This window comes from Chiloscyllium plagiosum, unplaced genomic scaffold, assembly GCF_037043375.1.
Source record: "Chiloscyllium plagiosum isolate Xiang-an unplaced genomic scaffold, Cpla_swu_hap1 HiC_scaffold_7, whole genome shotgun sequence".
Taxonomy (NCBI): Eukaryota; Metazoa; Chordata; class Chondrichthyes; order Orectolobiformes; family Hemiscylliidae; genus Chiloscyllium; species Chiloscyllium plagiosum.
The window spans coordinates 25844227-25863315 of NW_028270145.1; the positions used below are offsets into that span (position 1 = coordinate 25844227).

The following is a 19089-nucleotide window of genomic DNA, read 5'->3' on the forward strand; positions in this document are numbered from 1 at the left end:
AGAGGTAAAGAGAGATGGCCACATTATAATGATTTCAGACATCGTTCAATGAGTCATTTGCTTCTCTCTGAATCACAAGGTGATGGGTTTAGGACTCACTTCAGAGACTTGAGAATATATTCTAGGACTCTGAGTCCCAAACCTTACTCTACTGTGGCCCCATTTTGAAGCTTTTCAAATTGTCACAACCCCTTCTTTGGGAAAAACCACTTGAGAGCAGAGTAGAATAGAAAAGTCTTTATTGTCACATATACTCAATAGTGAAAAGTTTATCCATTGCCAATTAAAGCACCGACTTCGATGCAGAAGTATCTAGGCACAGCTCCTTTAGTTATAAGGCTTTAGACAATAAAGAAATAAAATTTTCAGCATTACAGAATAAAAGTTCATTACAGCAGATCACTCTGGGATGTAGCTTCCAGTCTGCACTGGGCCCTGGCTTCACCACTGTGCTGGCAACATGCCATGAGGTCACGGCACCAGGCTGGGAGGTCACCATGCCACACTGGGAGGAGGCCGCTCTGCTAGGCTGGGAGATTGTCATGCCACGCTGGGAGACCAGGAGCTCAACATGCCAGGATGGGAGGCCGCTGTGGGAGACCAGGAGGATGCCACATTACTTTAGCAGACGATTATGCAAGGCTGCTGCACCAGGCTCCCAGAAGCCAGGGACTGTCGCCAGAGGCCAGGAGTTGTTGCCCACCAGAGGTCAGTAATCAAAGAAAGAAAAAGAAAGAAAAGCCGAGAGGAAGAAAAAGAGAGAGAATTAGCGGAGAGGACGAGTTCCAGCTGGAGGGTGTGTGGATGGTTTGGTGGGGATGGAGCATTGTGGTGACCATTGCTGCCTTGGAACCTGTGACTCCAACATTTCAGCTCACAAACCCACTTGAGTCACAACCTCCACTTTGGGAAGCCTTAATCGAGGGAGTGCTGTGCTAATGGAAGCATCATCTTTCCATTGAGACATTAAGCTAAGCTCCACTCATCCTCTCAAGTGAGCATAAAAGATCCCATGGCCTTTTTACAAAAAAGAGCAGGTGAGTTCTCCACAGACTTCTGATTAACATTTATCCCTGAAATAACATCAATAAACATAGATCATCTCTATGGTCACATTGCTGGTGGTAGGAACTTCCTGTGCACAAATTGATTCCCATGGTTTGTACATTACAACACCTCAAGTAGTATTTCATGGGTTGTGAAGTGCTTGGGGACATCCTACAGAAGCACATACCTTTCTTTCTTTTACAAAGAAAAGAGAACTGGCTTAAGAAAAGGCAAAGTAACCATACCTATAAGTGGTCTTATGTTTTTGGCGGGGGGGGGGGCTCTTTTAATCAAAAAGAGAGGTTTTTCAAAGCCATGTCGTAAGTGTCATGTTTGCAAAGAGAAGTTGTATTCAATTGAGGGTGAGGGTGAGATGCACAGTCATTACAGAATGAGACATAAGGACAATTGACTGTTTCAGGCTGTAGAGATATCTACCAAAAGTGGGGATTGGTTATCGTTAAAGTAGGTTGTTAATTCCAAAGAAAATTCTGTAGACTGAACAAATTGCAAAGCAACATGTACCAGTAGGGTCAAAGTGTGTACAACAATGCACCATACTGCATAATACCTCACATAAAAATACTTCAGTAAACAATGCCACCATGAATTACTGCAGCCAGAAGGGAATGAATATCTACTGAAAAGAAACTTCAAAGATATAACAACTACTACAAGTAAAACAACAGCTGGTTTGGACAGTGATTGGGACCAATTTCCCAAAAAAACTTTAAAGCTTTTTTCAGTTATAATCAAGGCAAACAGTGTCTGGAAAAGATGCAAAACAAGCTGCCGACCTGTGAAAAGCTGTCCAGGTTCCCGTTGCTTCTGGAGTTCAAAGGCATAATACACAAAGCCTGCAGCTAATGTGAAGCAGCGCTAATTTTAAAGGCATAAAATGCTATAAACTGGCCTTGAGGGCAGACAGCTTCGAAGCTAGTTGCACCCAAATAAGACATGGTTCATTTAATTCACAGCTTAACCTAATGTAACAATCAGCTACATTTTGCCTAAAGTTGCAGCAGGGAAATAGCCAATACTGTGTAGCCAGATTGTTTTTGATAGACGATACTTCATATCTGACAGGCATATAATGTAAACAGCAGTGCCCAAAATAAAAGCAATCAAATTCAAAATCACACAGCTTGCTTGTATTGTTTTACTTATTGACAGTTTCATGTTCATAGCACTCCTGATTAGATCATGTCATTTGAATGAACCTGTTACCTGAACAAACCTGCCCTTTGAACAAAACCATCAGCCCAACTGATCCATCACCTAAAATGACCCTTAGCTTTAAACTGAATCAATCACCTGAACGAAGTATGGTCTGCAAAATCCATAGGTCTCTCTTTTGAGTAGGCTAGCAAGTTTTGAGAAGATTGGAGTAGGCTATACAGTTCAACAAAAAAAAAAATCAGTGACCACGACATCTACTGAAAAGGAACAGCTCAAACCTTTAAATGCAGTCACATTTATTTCAACAAACTAACAATTATTTTATGGACCTTTAACCAAAGCCCACAGAGCCATTCCTCCCAATTGTGTAATAGAGTACCAACTTCTCCCAGGGTATGTGAGGCCTTCACTAGCCACAAGATAAAACAACATACAGATCATTAAGGACCCATGTCTTCTACCGAAAAGGAATTTTACTCTTAAAATCAGTTGTTTTCTTTTAAATGTTAAGCATAAAGGGACACAAAGACATGAACTGTGACAGCATGAACTGTGAAACTAAATGTTTATTTTTTAATAACTGCAAATTTTCACGATTGCCTCTATTTCTTACTTCCACTGACAAAATCAAACTCTGCATGTACCAGGTACAAAGATGAAGCCCAGTTCTGTTCCTGGCCATTGTAAACAGTACCAATGCACAGGACACAATTCAGTGCTTTAAATTGTTCACATGAGGAATTGTACAATTTTTGAATTTAGAAATTGCTCCAGATGGAGTCATTATTTTGACAATCACACCCCCCCAGCTTTACTTTAATCATGGTTCATTTCCATAAAACAAGAAACTCAAACATTAGTGTAAGCAGGCAGTAGCACAAATGGCTGCAAAGGAAGAAGGAAGCTCAATGGTGTCACTAGTTATTGCAATTTTTAATTGTAATGATTAAAAATGCAGAGATCGCACAACAGGGACAATTATTAAATTACACCAAAAACAGTCAACACTGCAAAGCTCACATATTATCTATCCATCCATAAAAACAGTCACATGTGCGAAGTTGTCTGTAGGTACACATAGTCACACGGGCATAGTCCCATTTGTGCACATACAGACTAGTCGTGCACACTATAGTCCATATCAGAATTATACAGTCAGAGTCACAAATACATGTACAGATAGAAATAATTGTTCCAATTTGTTCAAAATCCCAGCTTCCAAAGTAGATGGTGGATCATATCAAGTAGCATCTCTCTTCCACTGTTGTCTGACTACTCTCAACCAACCTGTGTTTGCAAAACTCAGAACAATGGGATTTCATAACTGAAAAGCACTTATAAACAATCCCTAGTGTGTTAAGAATAACACAAACAACCAATTTAAGTTTCCTACTCTGAAGAGTCACTGGCCTTGAATCGTTAACTCTGCTTTCTCACCACAGATGCTACCAGATCTGAGTTTATCCAGCAATTTCTGTTTATGTTTCTGATTTCCAGCATCCGCTGTTCTTTGTTTTCTTTTGTTTACCAATTTAAGTTTGTCTGTTGAGCTTGCAACATGTCTCATGCTTACTAGACACAACATGTATTTGTAGATATGGACCTGTCCCCTACATGAAAGGAACCTGCATGACCAACCAGAGCTGGTTTGCTAACCTGCCTCTCATGAAATATAAACTGATGCTCCCTTTGAAATGTGGGATTCTTGCATCTGTCCAGATGATTGCAAGCTGAAAAGTCTTATAGCATATTGCATCCCTTTCCTAGCAATATAAAAGTGAATATGTGTTTGAGATGCTAAGTCAAAAACATTCAATTCATATTAATGCTACGTGAATGAATAGACTAATTCTTTCCTCTAATCACAAAGGTTTAGGGGACACATACACAATCCAGAGTAAACAAAGCAGTTCCAGGTTTGATCACAAAATAAACCAGATAAGAGAGATCACTGGACTTAACTCAAATAATGTAAAAATACTTGGGCTCAATATCACATGGTTTGCTCAATAAGTCAACGAGATTCAACTAATGCATTCAAAAAGGATTTCAATTAAGATCCGGGAAGGAAGAATATCCTTTTGTGGAGAATGTTTGAATGTGACACTAAGGATTTTTTCTTCAGAGATAAGCTGAATGGCCTTCTCCTGTCCTGTATCCATTTCTATGATTTGACTTTTTAGTCACGTGGCACCACCATTAAACCTTATCAATTGCTGACTAATTTAGCACATTTGGAGGTAGGATTTAGAAGCCTCAGGGAGAGATCTAGGAGATATGAGGAGAATTGGTGAAATGCCAGGCTCAGCTATTCAGCTGTCTGACCTGTCTCTGAAGAAATGATCTCCAGTGCCACACATGAACCTTCTCCACAGAAGGATATTCTTCCTTTCTGGTTATTAACTGAAATCCTTCTTGAATGCATTGATTGATTTGCCTCCACTACACTTTCAGGCAGAGTGTAAACTACCTTCTTTTTCACAAAGACCTGCACATTGTTTTCTTCTTTGGTGAAGTTACAGACAAAGTATTAAACACCCTAGCCATGTCCTCGACTTTCATGTATAAATCCCCTTTTGGCCCCTAATTAACTGTACTCCTTTTTACTATTTAAATCACTGTGGAAGACTTTCTTATTCCCTTGTACGTTAGCTGCCAGTCTCTCCTGATTTTCTCTCTTTGCTTCTTATTTGCTTTTCAATTTCCCCGTGATCCTTCTGTATTCAGCCTCATTCACAGTTGCATTGTCCACATGACACCTGTTACAAGTTTGGTTTCCTTTCTTATCTTAAACTCTATCTCCTTTGAAATTCCAGGATTTATTTGCCATAACTTTCCACTTTCTGGGACTAGACCTTAATTGTGCTTAAAATATTTCTTCTCTTCAAGTCACAGAGATGCACAGCACGGAAACAGACACTTCGGTCCAACTCGTCCATGTCCACCAGATATCCTCACCTAATCCCGTCCCATTTGCCAGCACTTGGCCTATATCCCTCTAAGCCCTTCCTATCATATACTCGTCCAGATGCCTTTTAAGTATTGTAATTGTACCAGCCTCCACCACTTCCTCTAGAAGCTCATTCCACATACATACCACCCGCTGCGTGAAAAAGTTGTCCATTAGGTCCCTTTTAAATCTTTCCCCTCTCACCCTAAACCTATGTCCTCTCATTCTGGACTCCCCCATCCCAGGGAAAAGACGTTTTCTATTTATCTTATCCATGTCCCTAATGATTTTATAAACCTCTATAAGGTCACCTCTCAGACTCCAATGCTCCAGGGAAACAGCTCTAGCCTATTCAGCCTCTCCCAGTAGCTCAAATCCTCCAACCTTGGCAACATCCTTGTAAATCTTTTTGTGAACTCTTTCAAGGCAGCCCACTGTTCAGTTACAGTCCTTTCCAACAAGATGTAATTCCAGTTTATCTGACCCGACTTAAGTTGGCTTTGTCCCATTTAAATATTCTTACTCTAAATTGTTCCTTGTTTTTCTCCGTAGCCAGTCTAAATCTTATGACCCACTTGATATTGTCAGCTATGTGTTCTCCTCTTGACACCTGATTTGCTCTGGATCACCTTATCCACAAGAACCAGAACTAATTGTGTTCTTTTTTCTTGAACTGGAAACATTCTCATGGAGAAAGTTCTATCAAAAACACCTCAGGAACTTTTGTCCTCTCTGTCTTTTATACTACTATTATTCCATTCCAAATACTCGACAACTGACACATTTCTCTGTAATTTCCTTACACCTCTGTTCCTCTATACCATCCCTATTAGTCAGTAGCCTATAGATGACACCTAACAATAGCATCTTTTTCTTTTGTTCCTTAGCTCTAGTCAAAGACATTCTGTCCTCAACCCATTTGGGACATCCTCTTTCTCCAAGACTGCGATTTTCTTTTATTAATACCACCAGTCCTTACACTTTTGTTTCTTTCCCATCTTGCCTGAATACCTTGTATCCTGGAATATTTAATAATTAGTCCTGACTTTTTGTGAATCAGGTCTCTGACACAGCCATATCATATTTCCACATGGTTATTGGCACTTGTAACTCATCAGCCTTAATAACATGCATTCACATAAATGCACAGAACCTTGATTTAAACTTTATCAATCTTTCCCAGCTAATAGCATACTATTCTCTACTGTAGTACCATCTGTCTCCCCAGCATTCTGTGCACGTTGGTAGTTCTATACTCCCCTAGTTCCCATACCACTTCCATGTCACCTTCCTAATAGCACAAGCAAAATTGGTCCCTCCTCTTTTATGCCAATTCCTTCAGTTTGTAGTTTTACCTACTGACTGGGTGGAGGGAAGGGAGGAGAGGTCGAGTGTGGTGAAAATTGTTTAAACTGAGGGATTTTCTTTAAATAAGAACACTTACCTTTACATGTATTCTTCTGCAACAGTGATCTGTCCATCAGGCTACATCCACCATACACAAAATGTGAGGTTTTAAATGTGAGCTACATGCCAGCCATTGTTCACAAACCTCTTCACTCAGAGATCACTGAGAATGCAGAACTCAACATCACAGCAAGGAGACCAGCTGAATAGCATTTAAGGAGACATGGAAGGATATGTCGATAGGGTAAGATTAAGATTGAATGGACTTCAAACCAGTTGGGGTCGAAAAGTATGGCGCTGGAAAAGCACATCAGGTCAAGCAGCATCCAAGGAACAGGAGAGTTGATGTTTCGGGCATAAGGAGAAAGTGAGGACTGCAGATGCTGGAGATCAGAGCTGAAAAATGTGTTGCTGGAAAAGCGCAGCAGGTCAGGCAGCATCCAAGGAGCAGGAGAATCGACGTTTTGGGCATAAGCCCTTAATCAGGAATGTGAGGTGAGGAAGGAAGGGGCTGAGAGATAAATTGGGGGGGGGGGGGGGGGGGGGGGGGGTGAGGGGGGGGGGGGTGAGGGGTAGCTCGGAAGGCGATAGGTAGATGCAGATGGGGAGTGACGGTGATAGGTCAGTGCAGAAGGTGGAGCGGGTAGGACAGGTGGGACAGTTCAAGAGGGCAGTGCAGAGTTGGAGGGTTGGATCTAGGATGAGGTGGGGGAAGGAGGATGAGGTGGGGGAAGGGAGATGAGGAAACTAGTGAAATCACGCTGATGGCATGCAGTTGGAATGTCCCCAAGGTAGAAGGTGAGGCATTCTTCCTTCATGCATCAGGTGGCCAGGATTTGAAGGTGGAAGAGGCCTATGACTTGCATGTCCATGGCAGAGTGGAAGGGGGAGTTGAAGTGGTCAACCACAGGGCAGTGGGGTTGTTTAGTGCGTGCGTCTCAGAGATGTTCTCTGAAACATTCCACAAGTTGATGTCATGTCTCCCCAGTGTAGAGGAGACCACATTGAGAGCAACAGGCACAGTAGATGAGGTTCGAGAGTATGTTGCTGGAAAAGCACAGTAGGTCAGGCAGCATCCAACGAGCAGGAGAATCGACTGAAGGACTCCGGTCTGAAATGTCAATTCTCCTGCTCCTCGGATGCTGCCTGACCTGCTGTGCTTTTCCAGCAACACACTCTCGACTCTGATCTCCAGCATCTTCAGACCTTACTTTCTCACAGTAGATGAGGTGTTTGGATATGCAGGAGAATCTCTGGCAGATGTGGAAGGATCCTTTGGAGCCTTGGATGGAGGTGAGGGGGAGGTGTAGGCGCAGGTTTTAAACCTCTTGTGGCAGCAAGGAAAGGTGCCGAGAGTGGAGAATGGGTTGGTGGGTGGGGTGGGGGAGTGGCGTGACCTAACAAGAGAGTAGCAGAGGGAATGGTCTCTGCGGAACACTGATAAGGGTAGGGTGTGAAATATATCTCTGGCAGTGGGGTCTGACTGTTGGTGGTGGAAATGGTGGAGGATGATGCATAGTATCTGGAAATTGGTGGGGTGGAAGGTGAGAACCAGCGGGGGCGGGGGGGAGGAATTCTGTTCTATCTTCCTATGCTTCAAACCAGTTGGGTTACATAATCTGTTTTGATCTAAACAGATATGTAGCTTTCAAGGTTTGCAGAGTGATTTTAAGTAGTTACAAGCCACTAGGATTTTGAAATCCAAAGTAACAAACAACATGAGCAGAAGTGATGCTTTTCCCACCAATTCAACTCTCCCAACAGCGGCTTTTTCTGCTTGACTGCGTGGGTGAATAGCCCAGAGTTTGAGAAGAGTCTGCTGTAATCAAACACTTACGTGCAAACTTGGATGATACGTCAAGATTCCATTATCACACAGCGTTACATATTTCTTCTTCCACTCTTTGTTCAGTGACTTCCCACTTCTCTTGAGTAACATACCCTATGAAAAAGAAACACGATAGTTTCAAGGGAGTGTGTAAGCGAGTTTGCATACTCCGAGTCTGTACTACATGGTGTCCATGGTTCTATTTTGTGGTTATACAAATCAACTTCTGTTTTTTAAGTCTTGAAGTTCAAAGCCCAAATGTGTCTTTGGGTACAACTGCTCACCGCTAGAAACCGGGTCAGCATTCAGAAGAATGCCCAGTAGCAACGCCAGTGGCTGATCCTTTCCACACCTCCTCACCCAATAGCTGGGTTCACAGTTAGCATCAGCAAATTCTTCTCTAGCACATGGTGAAGGGGAAGAGATGAATAGAGATTTAAAAAAAAACTTCAACAACATCAAAGCAAAATATCGCAAATTCTGGAAAAATTGAAATAAAGAGGAATTGCAACAAATATTCAGAAGGTCAGGAAGTATCTGTAGATGGATAAACAGAGTTAATGTTTCAGGTCCATGACCTTTCATCGGAACTGGAAGAGAATTGAAATGAGCAATTGAAATGCGGGCAGGGTGGGAAGAACAAAGGGAAAGGTCTGCAGTAGAGTGAAAAGCAGGAAAGATTAAATGACAAAAGGGTTCATGGTGTAAGGCCAAAGTGAATGGCAATGGGCTAAGTAAGGAAACTAAAGGAGTCAAGAGTAGGAGTTATACAGGATCTTGAATAGTTGCTATTTGAAACAAAGAGGAAGAATTAAAAGAAAAACAAGAGAGAGAAAAACGCAGCAAAGAGAAAGGAAACAAACTGGGGACATGGGCTACAATCAAAAATTGTTGAAGTCGATGTTGAATCTTGATGGTTATGAAGAGCACAATTGAGAAATGAGGTGCTGTTCCTGGAGCTTGCAGTGAACACAGCAGCAATTCAACAGCAGAAAGGTCAGAGGGGTAACAAGGAGGGAAATCAAAATGACAGGAGGCAGGAAATTCCGGTTGTGCTTATAGACTGAGGGAAATGTTCTGCATTGGGTGTCCCCAGCATATAGGAGATCTTACTATGGTTAGAAAGCTAATTAATTCTGGGATTTACACTGGATCTACATTCATCTGATTCTCAACCGTACAAAATCAATATATAAGTCATTTCCCCTAATTGTTTTTACTCTCCGTCCATGAGCCTGTAGCTGTATCAAATTCCCTCTAGCAACTGTTATGTATGTCTCATTTGGTGATATATAAGACGATAAAATAACTTGCATTATGTTTACAATTTTGTTAGCTGCCTTTCCTTTACTTGGCTTAAAGCGATCACTTTAATGTTTTATAATATCTATCAAACTTGTTACTACAAAGGTTTGATAATTTTTTACATAAAAATAAATAAATGGGAGAGAAAGAGAAAGTAATGCACTGCTTAAGGAGCAGCAGAGATCTGAGCATATACTCTCATTAGAGTGTCAGATCACGCCAAATGTAGAGGGTTCAAAACCATATTTCCATAATATTTCTTCCTGAATAATTTGTAGAGTTATTCTTAGGCTAAGGAAGTTCCTGCTGCTCTTTGTAACGTGGCAGTACAAAGAATTTAGTTCTCTTGATTAGTGGAGCTGACACAGTATTTTCTTGTTTGCGCAGGTTATGTCTAAGTTCTGACAATCGACATTTTATTTCTGGAGTGACTTCAGAATGTTCCTCTGCAATCACTACAAATCTTGTTCTGTCATTGAGTCTTCAATATTTTCAGCAAAAACACGTGAAAGGAGTTATTTACAAGAAACATAGCCAATTTAGTTGTGCTTCAATAGTGATGCTCTGTCATATTTCAGTTCAAATCCAGACTGGACTCTCTAAGGGTTCTAGAGAAACCAATGGTGACCAGTTTAAGCTGCATCTCAGTTAAAATGTTGCCAATCTGAAAATATTGACTCTCCTTCTGTCTCCAAATGATGACCCCACGTAGCAGTTTCTTTTTTTGATACCAATGCTGACATTGAGGTCCCAAGGGGAGAACTGTTTTGCTCCCAGCTTTATCCTTTACCTCTATGTGCAATAAACCAGCTTTGGATGACGAATTTCTCTCCTCTCTTTAAAGCAGTGAATCATCTTAGGGCTACAGCTCAGACGGTATCCCTGTATTTCACCCAATTGGCCATTTTTCACACTTAATGCTGAATAGTGATTGCAAGATGCCTGCTCACCCATGGGGCATTGCACTGAGCCTCAATATTTTCTGTCTCAACGTGTCCTCACTCACAATATTAATCATGCTATTCACCCCATCTCTGAACACATCTTTTACTTCTTTATTTGAGCCATCACCATTCCTTTTGGTGTTGCACCACAAAACATTTTGGTGTAATCTTTCCTACCCTCTACCCAATCTCAGACCTTTCCATTTGTTTTACTTCCCACCTTCCATGCTTTCTCATGCTTAAAGCCTTTAATAATTTTTAACTTTTCTCCCCAGTTCCGATGAGATAGATCTGAAATATTAGCTCTCCTTCTCTCTCCATGTATTGACAAGTTAAGGTTTTCCAGCATTTCCTGCTTTTGGACTGCATGGACCATTCAAGAAGGCAGTTTACCACCACTGTCTCAAGAGGTAGGAAATACATGATGGCCTGGCCAACAATACTGATTTTCAGCATCTTTGGTTTTTTTTTCCTGTTATCACAGGAAAAACAGCCCATGTATCCTGGTGGTCGGCGAAGAGGCACAGTGAAACTTTAAACAATAATTTTTTTAAAAAATTTACTATGTGTGGCTCTTACAGCACATTATTTTGCAGCCCTGCAGCAGCAAATTAAATCTAACTACATCTAAAAGAGTCTTTAGAAGTAGCAGCACATCGAGTAAGTAATGACAAAATCGACACGCCACTTCTTCAAGATGATGGATGTTGCCTGCAGTAACCTCTTCACCAGTGTAAGCATAAACAAGTTTGTTATGTCAGAATAAGCACCTTTGAATGAAGTTAATGTTCCCCTCTCTACAAGGCCAACAGAAATGGGTTCTCCAATAGCACCCACGATAATGGTGGAAAAAGATAAACTGATTCTTATCACCAAGGTGCAGGAACACTTCAAAAGTATCATCCTACAGATCTCCTTTATTAAGGCCATCCCACAAGCTTTATCAGAGGAAGTATATAGCTATGCCTTGCCCTGTGAAATCTGATGGCTATCTTGTCTACTTGTCCTGAGGGAGCATTCTTCTGAGGAGTTCCCCAATACATGGCATTCTGCCTAGGGGTTGCGGGGTCAATCACGTGGCACAGTAGGATTAATACAGCTCTGCCTAGTCAAAAGCAAATTAGCATGAAATAAAAACTTGGGAAACAGGAATAACTAACCCCTGCATTGAAACAAAGCCTGAACTCCCCAGTGGCTAAAACTGGCAGAGAAATGATATTCTGTTGTGTGACACAGAACAATTACATGTCAAGTGATTTGTTTAACCTGGAGCTGAGCTTCAAACTCTATATCCATAGGATTAAGGTTAAATTGACACAAGAAAGAAAATAAAGAAAATAGCAATGAAATAGTGTCACCAGAATGTTGGAAACATTTTAAACATCTTTGTTCCCCTGAACATAAAGGGGAAACCAAATTATAAGGAGGGATATTGTTTTGGAAGCAAGAATACTTGGAAGATTTGCAAAGGTAGGCGAGAAAACCGGAAGCAGGAATACATCTAAAAGTTTGACTTTTGACTTTGTATGATTCAGATTAATCCAAAGTTTCTCCTTCTTTTGGGAAGTTCAATGTCTAATTGTGCTGCAAGTGGACACACTGAGACCAAGTGGAAAGTATATTAATCAGTTTCTAGATCGGCCGTGAATTTACAATTCCTGTTATTATATCCGTGAGGAAAAGGCAAAGGGACTGAACTATTAAGTCCACAATACTTAAATAATGCAGAAAACACTTTATATTAAAAACTTGTATATATAACAAATGTAACCAATATTTGAAAATCTATCACTCAGCAATGCACTTTACCCACCAGCAATGATAAAACACTGCTCATAAATTTATATTAAAACTCTGCTCAATAGCAATTATTTACCAACAAAGATTTATTGATTGCACTTGCCACCAGAGATTTGTGCTAACTGAGCCAATCACTCAGTGAGGCTGAAGCATTAGGGTGCCACAGGGCAGTAACTCACACTATCAGGTTAAATCCTCCTGATCATTACTGCAACAGTGCAAACAACTAATGATGAGTCATGTGAAACTCTCCCCTGGGATTGTCATTTGCACATGTGGTGTTGTTCAGGTGACTCCGGAGGAGAAGTAGTCCTGTTTCGATGGGAAGAAGTTGCACCGACCAATTAAATCCCCAGCACTGCCCCTTCAGCACTCCAAGCTAGTCAACAGTGGGGTTCCCTATAAGATTTAATGATAAAGTTGCATATTTACTTAGGAGGAAACCACAAATGCAGAGACTCCATTATGGGATTTAAATGAAAGCCTTGCTGGCTTGATTTATCCTCTGTAATCTGGTTCTGTCTTTGAAGCAGGTTTATGTAATGCTGTTACACATAGGTTATACTTTTCCACTTTTACTATCTTCTGATATTTTTGTGTTCAATTATGTGTCGCACATTACTTCTTGGAAACTGCAGGACATTAGGCTCCAATGCCTGCTTCCCTCAACCTACCGAGTAATTTGCAACTGGAAAGAGTCCGCTTTATGCCATTGTGAAAAGATCACGTCTCCCAGATGACCTGGTGCTTCATCTTGTAACAGATCTATTGGGTTGCAGGCTTTGTTCAACTGGCTGCAAGGGAATCCCATGGCACTTAATGCAAAGCAGTCGTGGTACTGAGATGCAGCACTCAGCTGTGCAGGAGGCACCATCTCTCCTATCAAGTGGGCCTAAAAGTAATTTCACAGAAGAGTAAGGAAGTTCTGTCTGCTGTCCTGGTCAACATTTATGCCTCAAACCAACACTGCTAATCAGCTCTGCTTTTATTGGGAGCTGGCTGTGCACAAATTGGAGGCTGCGTTTTCTACATTGCAACAATGAATACACTTCAAAAATACTTTGGTGGCCATAAAATGCTTTGGGACTTCCAGAGGTTGCAACGAGTACCGCAGCAATACGGTACTTATTGGAACTGTGTTTCTTCATTGCTCAAACCATGAGTGCTTTATTCATTTAGAAAGCAACTTAGGATTCTTTTTGCTGTGGACACACTTGGGCTTGTGATGAGGCAAATGTGCCATCAAGTGAGAGGAAAAATCTTGCTTCAAGATTTTTCGAGATTAGGTTATTTCTTCGTGTGTGCACACTTAATAAGGCAGAAGGGTGGCGACCCAGCTGCCTGTGTACCTCCACGCTTGTAAGGCCTGTGGTAAGAAAGCCCATGGGTAGCCTTTCTGCCCTGTAGCCAATTGAGGCCCTCAGGTGAGCAGTTGATACCCACTTAAAGGCCTCATTCTGCTGATCTCAGTCCAACAGTAAATGGGCTCCCAATCAGAGGGCAGATTTGCTTGCAGGATGCCAGTGGGATCCATTTCCTAGGGTTCTCAGTGTTTGATCAAAGGACTTGGTCATCAGGAATGAAGAATGGTCCTGCTGAGAGCTAACCCCATGTGCTTGGTGCTGACTCCCACCCAACACAATTCATCTGTGGCCTTGGATCCTCAAGTGGTCTCATTCAAGGAAAGGTTTGCATATATATGTCTTAGTTGCCCTGAGATCTTCTCTAGAAGAGGTGATGCAGTTGTTCACTAGTTTGCCAACCAGGTGGTAGGATATCTATTGGTTCTGTTATGTAACACCATGTGTGTGCAGTATTAGGTATCAAAAGCACAGGGAAGTAGCCATGAATCTAATTACCTCAAGGTGTCCATATCCAGAGGAGAAACAGTTTGATTAATTCTACAGAGCATAAAATGCTGCCTCACTGCTCAGATTGATATTCAAAGATTATCCTACGACTTGTAACAGTTTAGGACACACCTACACTCCAGATTGCATTTCAGATCTATTATGAAGAAGAATATTTTACATTTAAAAGTGGTGTAATTAAAGTATTTTCTATATAATTATTTAAAAAATAGACAACACATACTTCAGCTAAACATAAAAATTATCTAAAATTCAGTAGAATGTAGGTCTATTTTATTTTCCCAACCTTGTTCTCTTTCTATTATTTCCATAACTAAGTACGGTGAAACATATTTTTGCTCCCTTCCATTTAAAAGATCCTTTTCATGTTACAGCCCCCAACTATAGTCCTGCTATACCATAATTCATCCTCTTGACACTTTACTGTCCCCAATACAAGATATCCTCCAAATTTAGTGCCAGAATGAAGACACACAGACACCATAATCTATGCCCTGTTAGATGGTCAATGCTTAATAAAAAAAATTTTATTCTGGCATTTGGTGAAGCCAAATTGTAAACACATTATATAAACATTTTTAAGATACCATTACAACCGGGAACTGGAACTTTTATCTGTAAAGGTTATTATGGAGAGAGGTAGCAGGGCAATCTCATCATGTTTTTGTGCAATGTGTTTGAAGTACCAAGTGATGGTGCAGAGGTGTTGCAGCTTTATTCTTTATACTGTGGGCACCTGCTGTGTCAGGTACATTAGCATCCATAAAGCTTGCCCCCTCTCAAAGACTGGAGAACTGAGGTGACCTTCTCATCATTATCCCATTCATTTCCTCCCACAGTGCTATGCCCATCACACAATCTACTCATCAAAGTGGTTAAAGCCGGAGCTGGATCCAAGTCCTAATGGGGGAAGCAATCTTGTTGAAATAAAAACCAATGTGTTAAACACTTTATTCTCCATTGTTAAAAGGAAACAGCCAGTGAGTGTCTGTCCTGCTGCTCGTCATGATTGACACACTTCGGCCCTTACGACAACGGGTTGTACGCTTTATTACATTCGAGCACGTCTCCCCCGCCTTGTCTCCACACAACTGGAACTGTCATACTGAGAGATCGTGAAGAATACAAATGTAATGTACCCACAGTTCAGCTAATGGGATTTGACACAGGCTTTAAGTTTAATGAAGAAAGTTGCCAATAGCAACAAAACTGTCACTGCTTGCGAAGTGCAATTAATAAAGGCTCCGACAACATTACTCCAGACTGCAGCTAGCAAAAGGCACCCTTAGTTCAAGCTGTGGTAAATTAGCTGGCCAATTTTTCTTAAGTATCTGCACCATTTACAGAGCTATTTATTAATTTTTTGTCTGCCACTGGCACTTGAAAGGATGTAATTTGCACCTGATGTCCATTCAAGATGGGGCTCATTTCAAATGGATCGTGGTATTTGTGTCAGGTAATGAACAGGTTGTCACTGGGTGCTCAATTTATAACCATTCAGGGAAAGAAAAAGTACAGAAGATTCAACTGGCTAAAACATAGCCTTGTCACAGCTCCTCAATGACCCTCGAGGATTACAGTGAACAATTAAACAATTAATCAAGAAATACATGGTATTCAAATTGTGCCATTCTTTGGGGCTGGGGTGGGGAAACAATGAGTTAATAAGTGCTTCTCCATTCCCTCAACACTCCTGGGTTAGTGTTAAAGGCTCTGCATAGTTATCAGAAAGGTCTGAGGATAGTCTAGATAAAATTCAGTGCAAATAGTCACTTAGTAGTTCAGAATCAGGATTATTATCAAAAGAGGGAGATGTTGTTACATTTTTCATCTTGCACTCATCAGGACAGATGCAAGAAAGCCAAATTGCAAAAGGAACAACAATTTATACTGCATGAGGAAAATAAGGTGTTTAAAATTTGGCAAGTGGACTTCCATTGGTCAAGTCTTCATCATGAAGGATGCACCAGGGAACAGTTATTCCATAAGCTTTTGTTTAAATTCAGAAAAGTAAAGATAACCCTGAATGGTTGAGGCATTGTTAGCGAATGCAGTATAAAATTATGGGATTTTACCTGCATTGTTTCATGACTGGTTAACACTGGATATTGAAATGGACAAACAGAAACAAGTGAAAATTATAGGAAAGGAAAACAGAACCTCTGTATGGTAATCCAAAATCCACCTACAGACTGGAGTTAATAGAGAATGAATAAAGGAGAATAAATCACAAACAGGAATTCATGAATCAACAGAGTGTTGAGCATTGGCTCTCAGTCTAACTCTGACTCAAGTTTTAAATTATCATTCTTATTTTTAAAACCTTTTGCCTATTATTGTAACCTTATCCAGCCTTACAACCCACTCCAGTATTTGCACACCTCTAATTCTGGCTTTTCTTAACACCCCTGATTTTTTAAACTCTGCCATTGGTGACCATTACTTCAGATGCCATGGCTTCTAGGCTTTTGATTTCTCTCTCTCAACCTCTAACTCTCCGAACCTTGGAAATTCTCCTCACAAACTACATCTAACCAACACTGGTTCACTTGTCCAATTTTGACTCATTTGGTTCAGTGCCAAACTTTGTTTGAAAATACTTTACTATTTTATTAACACAAGATTTTGTGGCTGTGAATAAAGTGACTATCTCCAATAAAAATTAAAGAATGATTTTCATTTTTAAAAAATTTAACCTATTTTTCTAATCAATCTGTTTAGAAACATTATTGCACACCACTAGAGCAGGTGGGACTTGAACTCAGGCCTCCCGGTCCAGGGGTAGGGTAGAAGATGATCACTGCACACAAGAGGGTGCATATATAATTTTTTTTTCACATACACCAGATGCTTAAAAGTGACTTACAGTCAATGACCTCCATTTGTAATCACTGTTTGAATTTTCAAGCAGTTTGTGTTAAACAAACTTCCATAACCAAGAACAATATAATGATGAGATCATGTGTTTATGATGTTGTTTAAGATTAAAAAATGGCCAGGACTCCAGGGATAACACTCTTGCAACTCTTTGAAACAATGCCATGTAACTTATTATTCACCTAAGTAGATGGGACCTCTTTTCACACCTTGATCAAAAGACAGAACCTCTGACAGTTTAATATTCTGTCAATATAGCCTTGATTTTTGTGTTCAAGTGCTGGACTGGGATTTGAATCCAGAACTTTGTCATTCAAAAGCAAGAGTGCTACCAATGAGCCTTAACTTTCAGTACTTTTACAATTAACTTTGCAGTTATGGTGTATGCCATTTGGTTAAAAAGAAATTAAAGGAAAATTCTAATTATATCAGCTGCTGATCATAATGTTCCAATATTCCTTGGCTAAAAGTTTGGCGGTGGAGTACGAGAGGACAGTTAATGTTGTGTTGTTGTTTAAAAAGGGTGGAAACTACAGCTTGATCATGACAGGCCAGTCAGCATATGACTGACTACCGTGAAAGAGTTTCTTGTGAGGTAAGGAAGAAGTTTCAGGATGGTAGTGTGTTTGTTCTAGTCTGCCTGGATTTTACAGTAGGTTTTTTCACAAGGTCCTGCAGAGCAGACTGGTCACAAAATTGTAAGCTTATCCAAAGATAAGTAGCAGGTTACACCCAAAATTGACTCAGTGGCAGGACACAAAGGATAATTATTGATAGAAACACAGTTTCTCATAGGATTTTGCAGAGCTCAGTACTGGGTCACTTGATCTTTGTGACAGTATATCATGGATATACACTTAAATGCAGAAGTATGATTCAGAAATTTCACATCGTATGAACATTGGAGAATGGTATATCGCAAGGAAGGCTGCAGGGATTAATTCATTGCTCAGGAAGACAGAAATGTGGCAAATGGAATTTATTCTGGAGGAATATGAAGCCACACATTTGGGAGGATAACAAGGCAAGTCCATACACAATAAATGGTAGGCTTCTCTGAAAGGTGAAAGGATGGAGGGATCTTTAAATTAGGCTCTTAAAGATAGTAGGTATATGAGTAGACATGATGATAGTGGGGATACTTTCCTTTATTGGCCAAGGTCCCGAGTTTAAGGGCAGGCTGGTTGTGCTATAACTGTGGAAACATTAATTAAGAGTGCAGGCACTACTGTGTATAGCTTTGGTTACTGCATTACAGGAAAGATGTTATCACATGAGAAAGAGTATGAAGATACCGTCAAGAATGTTAAGTTTTGGCTGAGAAAAAAAGATTAGATGGCCTCGGGTGGTATTCTTTGGAACAGAGGAGGCTGGAGACAGACTTAATTGAGGGACATAAAAATTATGAAGGATCTAGATGGAGCACATAGGAATGATCTATTGCCATTAGCAGTCAAGTCAATAATCAGGGCTACAGAATTAAAGCAATTATTGGATAATGGGTTAAATGGCTTCATCCAATATTTGTATGAAATGTTGGCACGTGACAAAAGCTTTGCCAAACAGCCAGGTTTTAAAGAGGTCTTATAGGAGAAGGCACAGGCAGGGAGGTGGAGAGGATTAACAAGGGATTTCTAGAGTTTGAGGTGGGTGGGGCAGGCAGGGGTTGGGGGTGGTGTGGGAATTGCAGTGATGTTGTCTGGATGGCTGAAGATAAGGCGACCAATGATGGGGTGAAGGAATTCTGGCACTGCCCTTGTGGAAGGGGAACTAAATTAGTACAGCTGTAAAAGTGGTTCCAGAAACATTCCTTTCCATTTTACAAAGTATTTTCTTCATGATTCCTGAGCATTTTGTCTTATTGAGCAAATACTTGTTAAA

At 40.6% G+C, this 19089-nt stretch overlaps 1 protein-coding gene across 8 annotated transcripts in view; it reads right to left on the reverse strand.

Annotated features, from left to right (window-relative positions):
* The window catches only part of agap1 (ArfGAP with GTPase domain, ankyrin repeat and PH domain 1), a 766011-nt gene that overhangs the window by 204078 nt on the left and 542844 nt on the right, over nucleotides 1-19089 (reverse strand). For all 8 annotated transcript variants that reach the window (XM_043693252.2, XM_043693251.2, XM_043693245.2 and 5 more), the window contains exon 10: nucleotides 8421-8525. In XM_043693252.2, the coding sequence (XP_043549187.1) occupies nucleotides 8421-8525 (105 nt within the window). The remainder of the gene's footprint in view (nucleotides 1-8420; nucleotides 8526-19089) is intronic.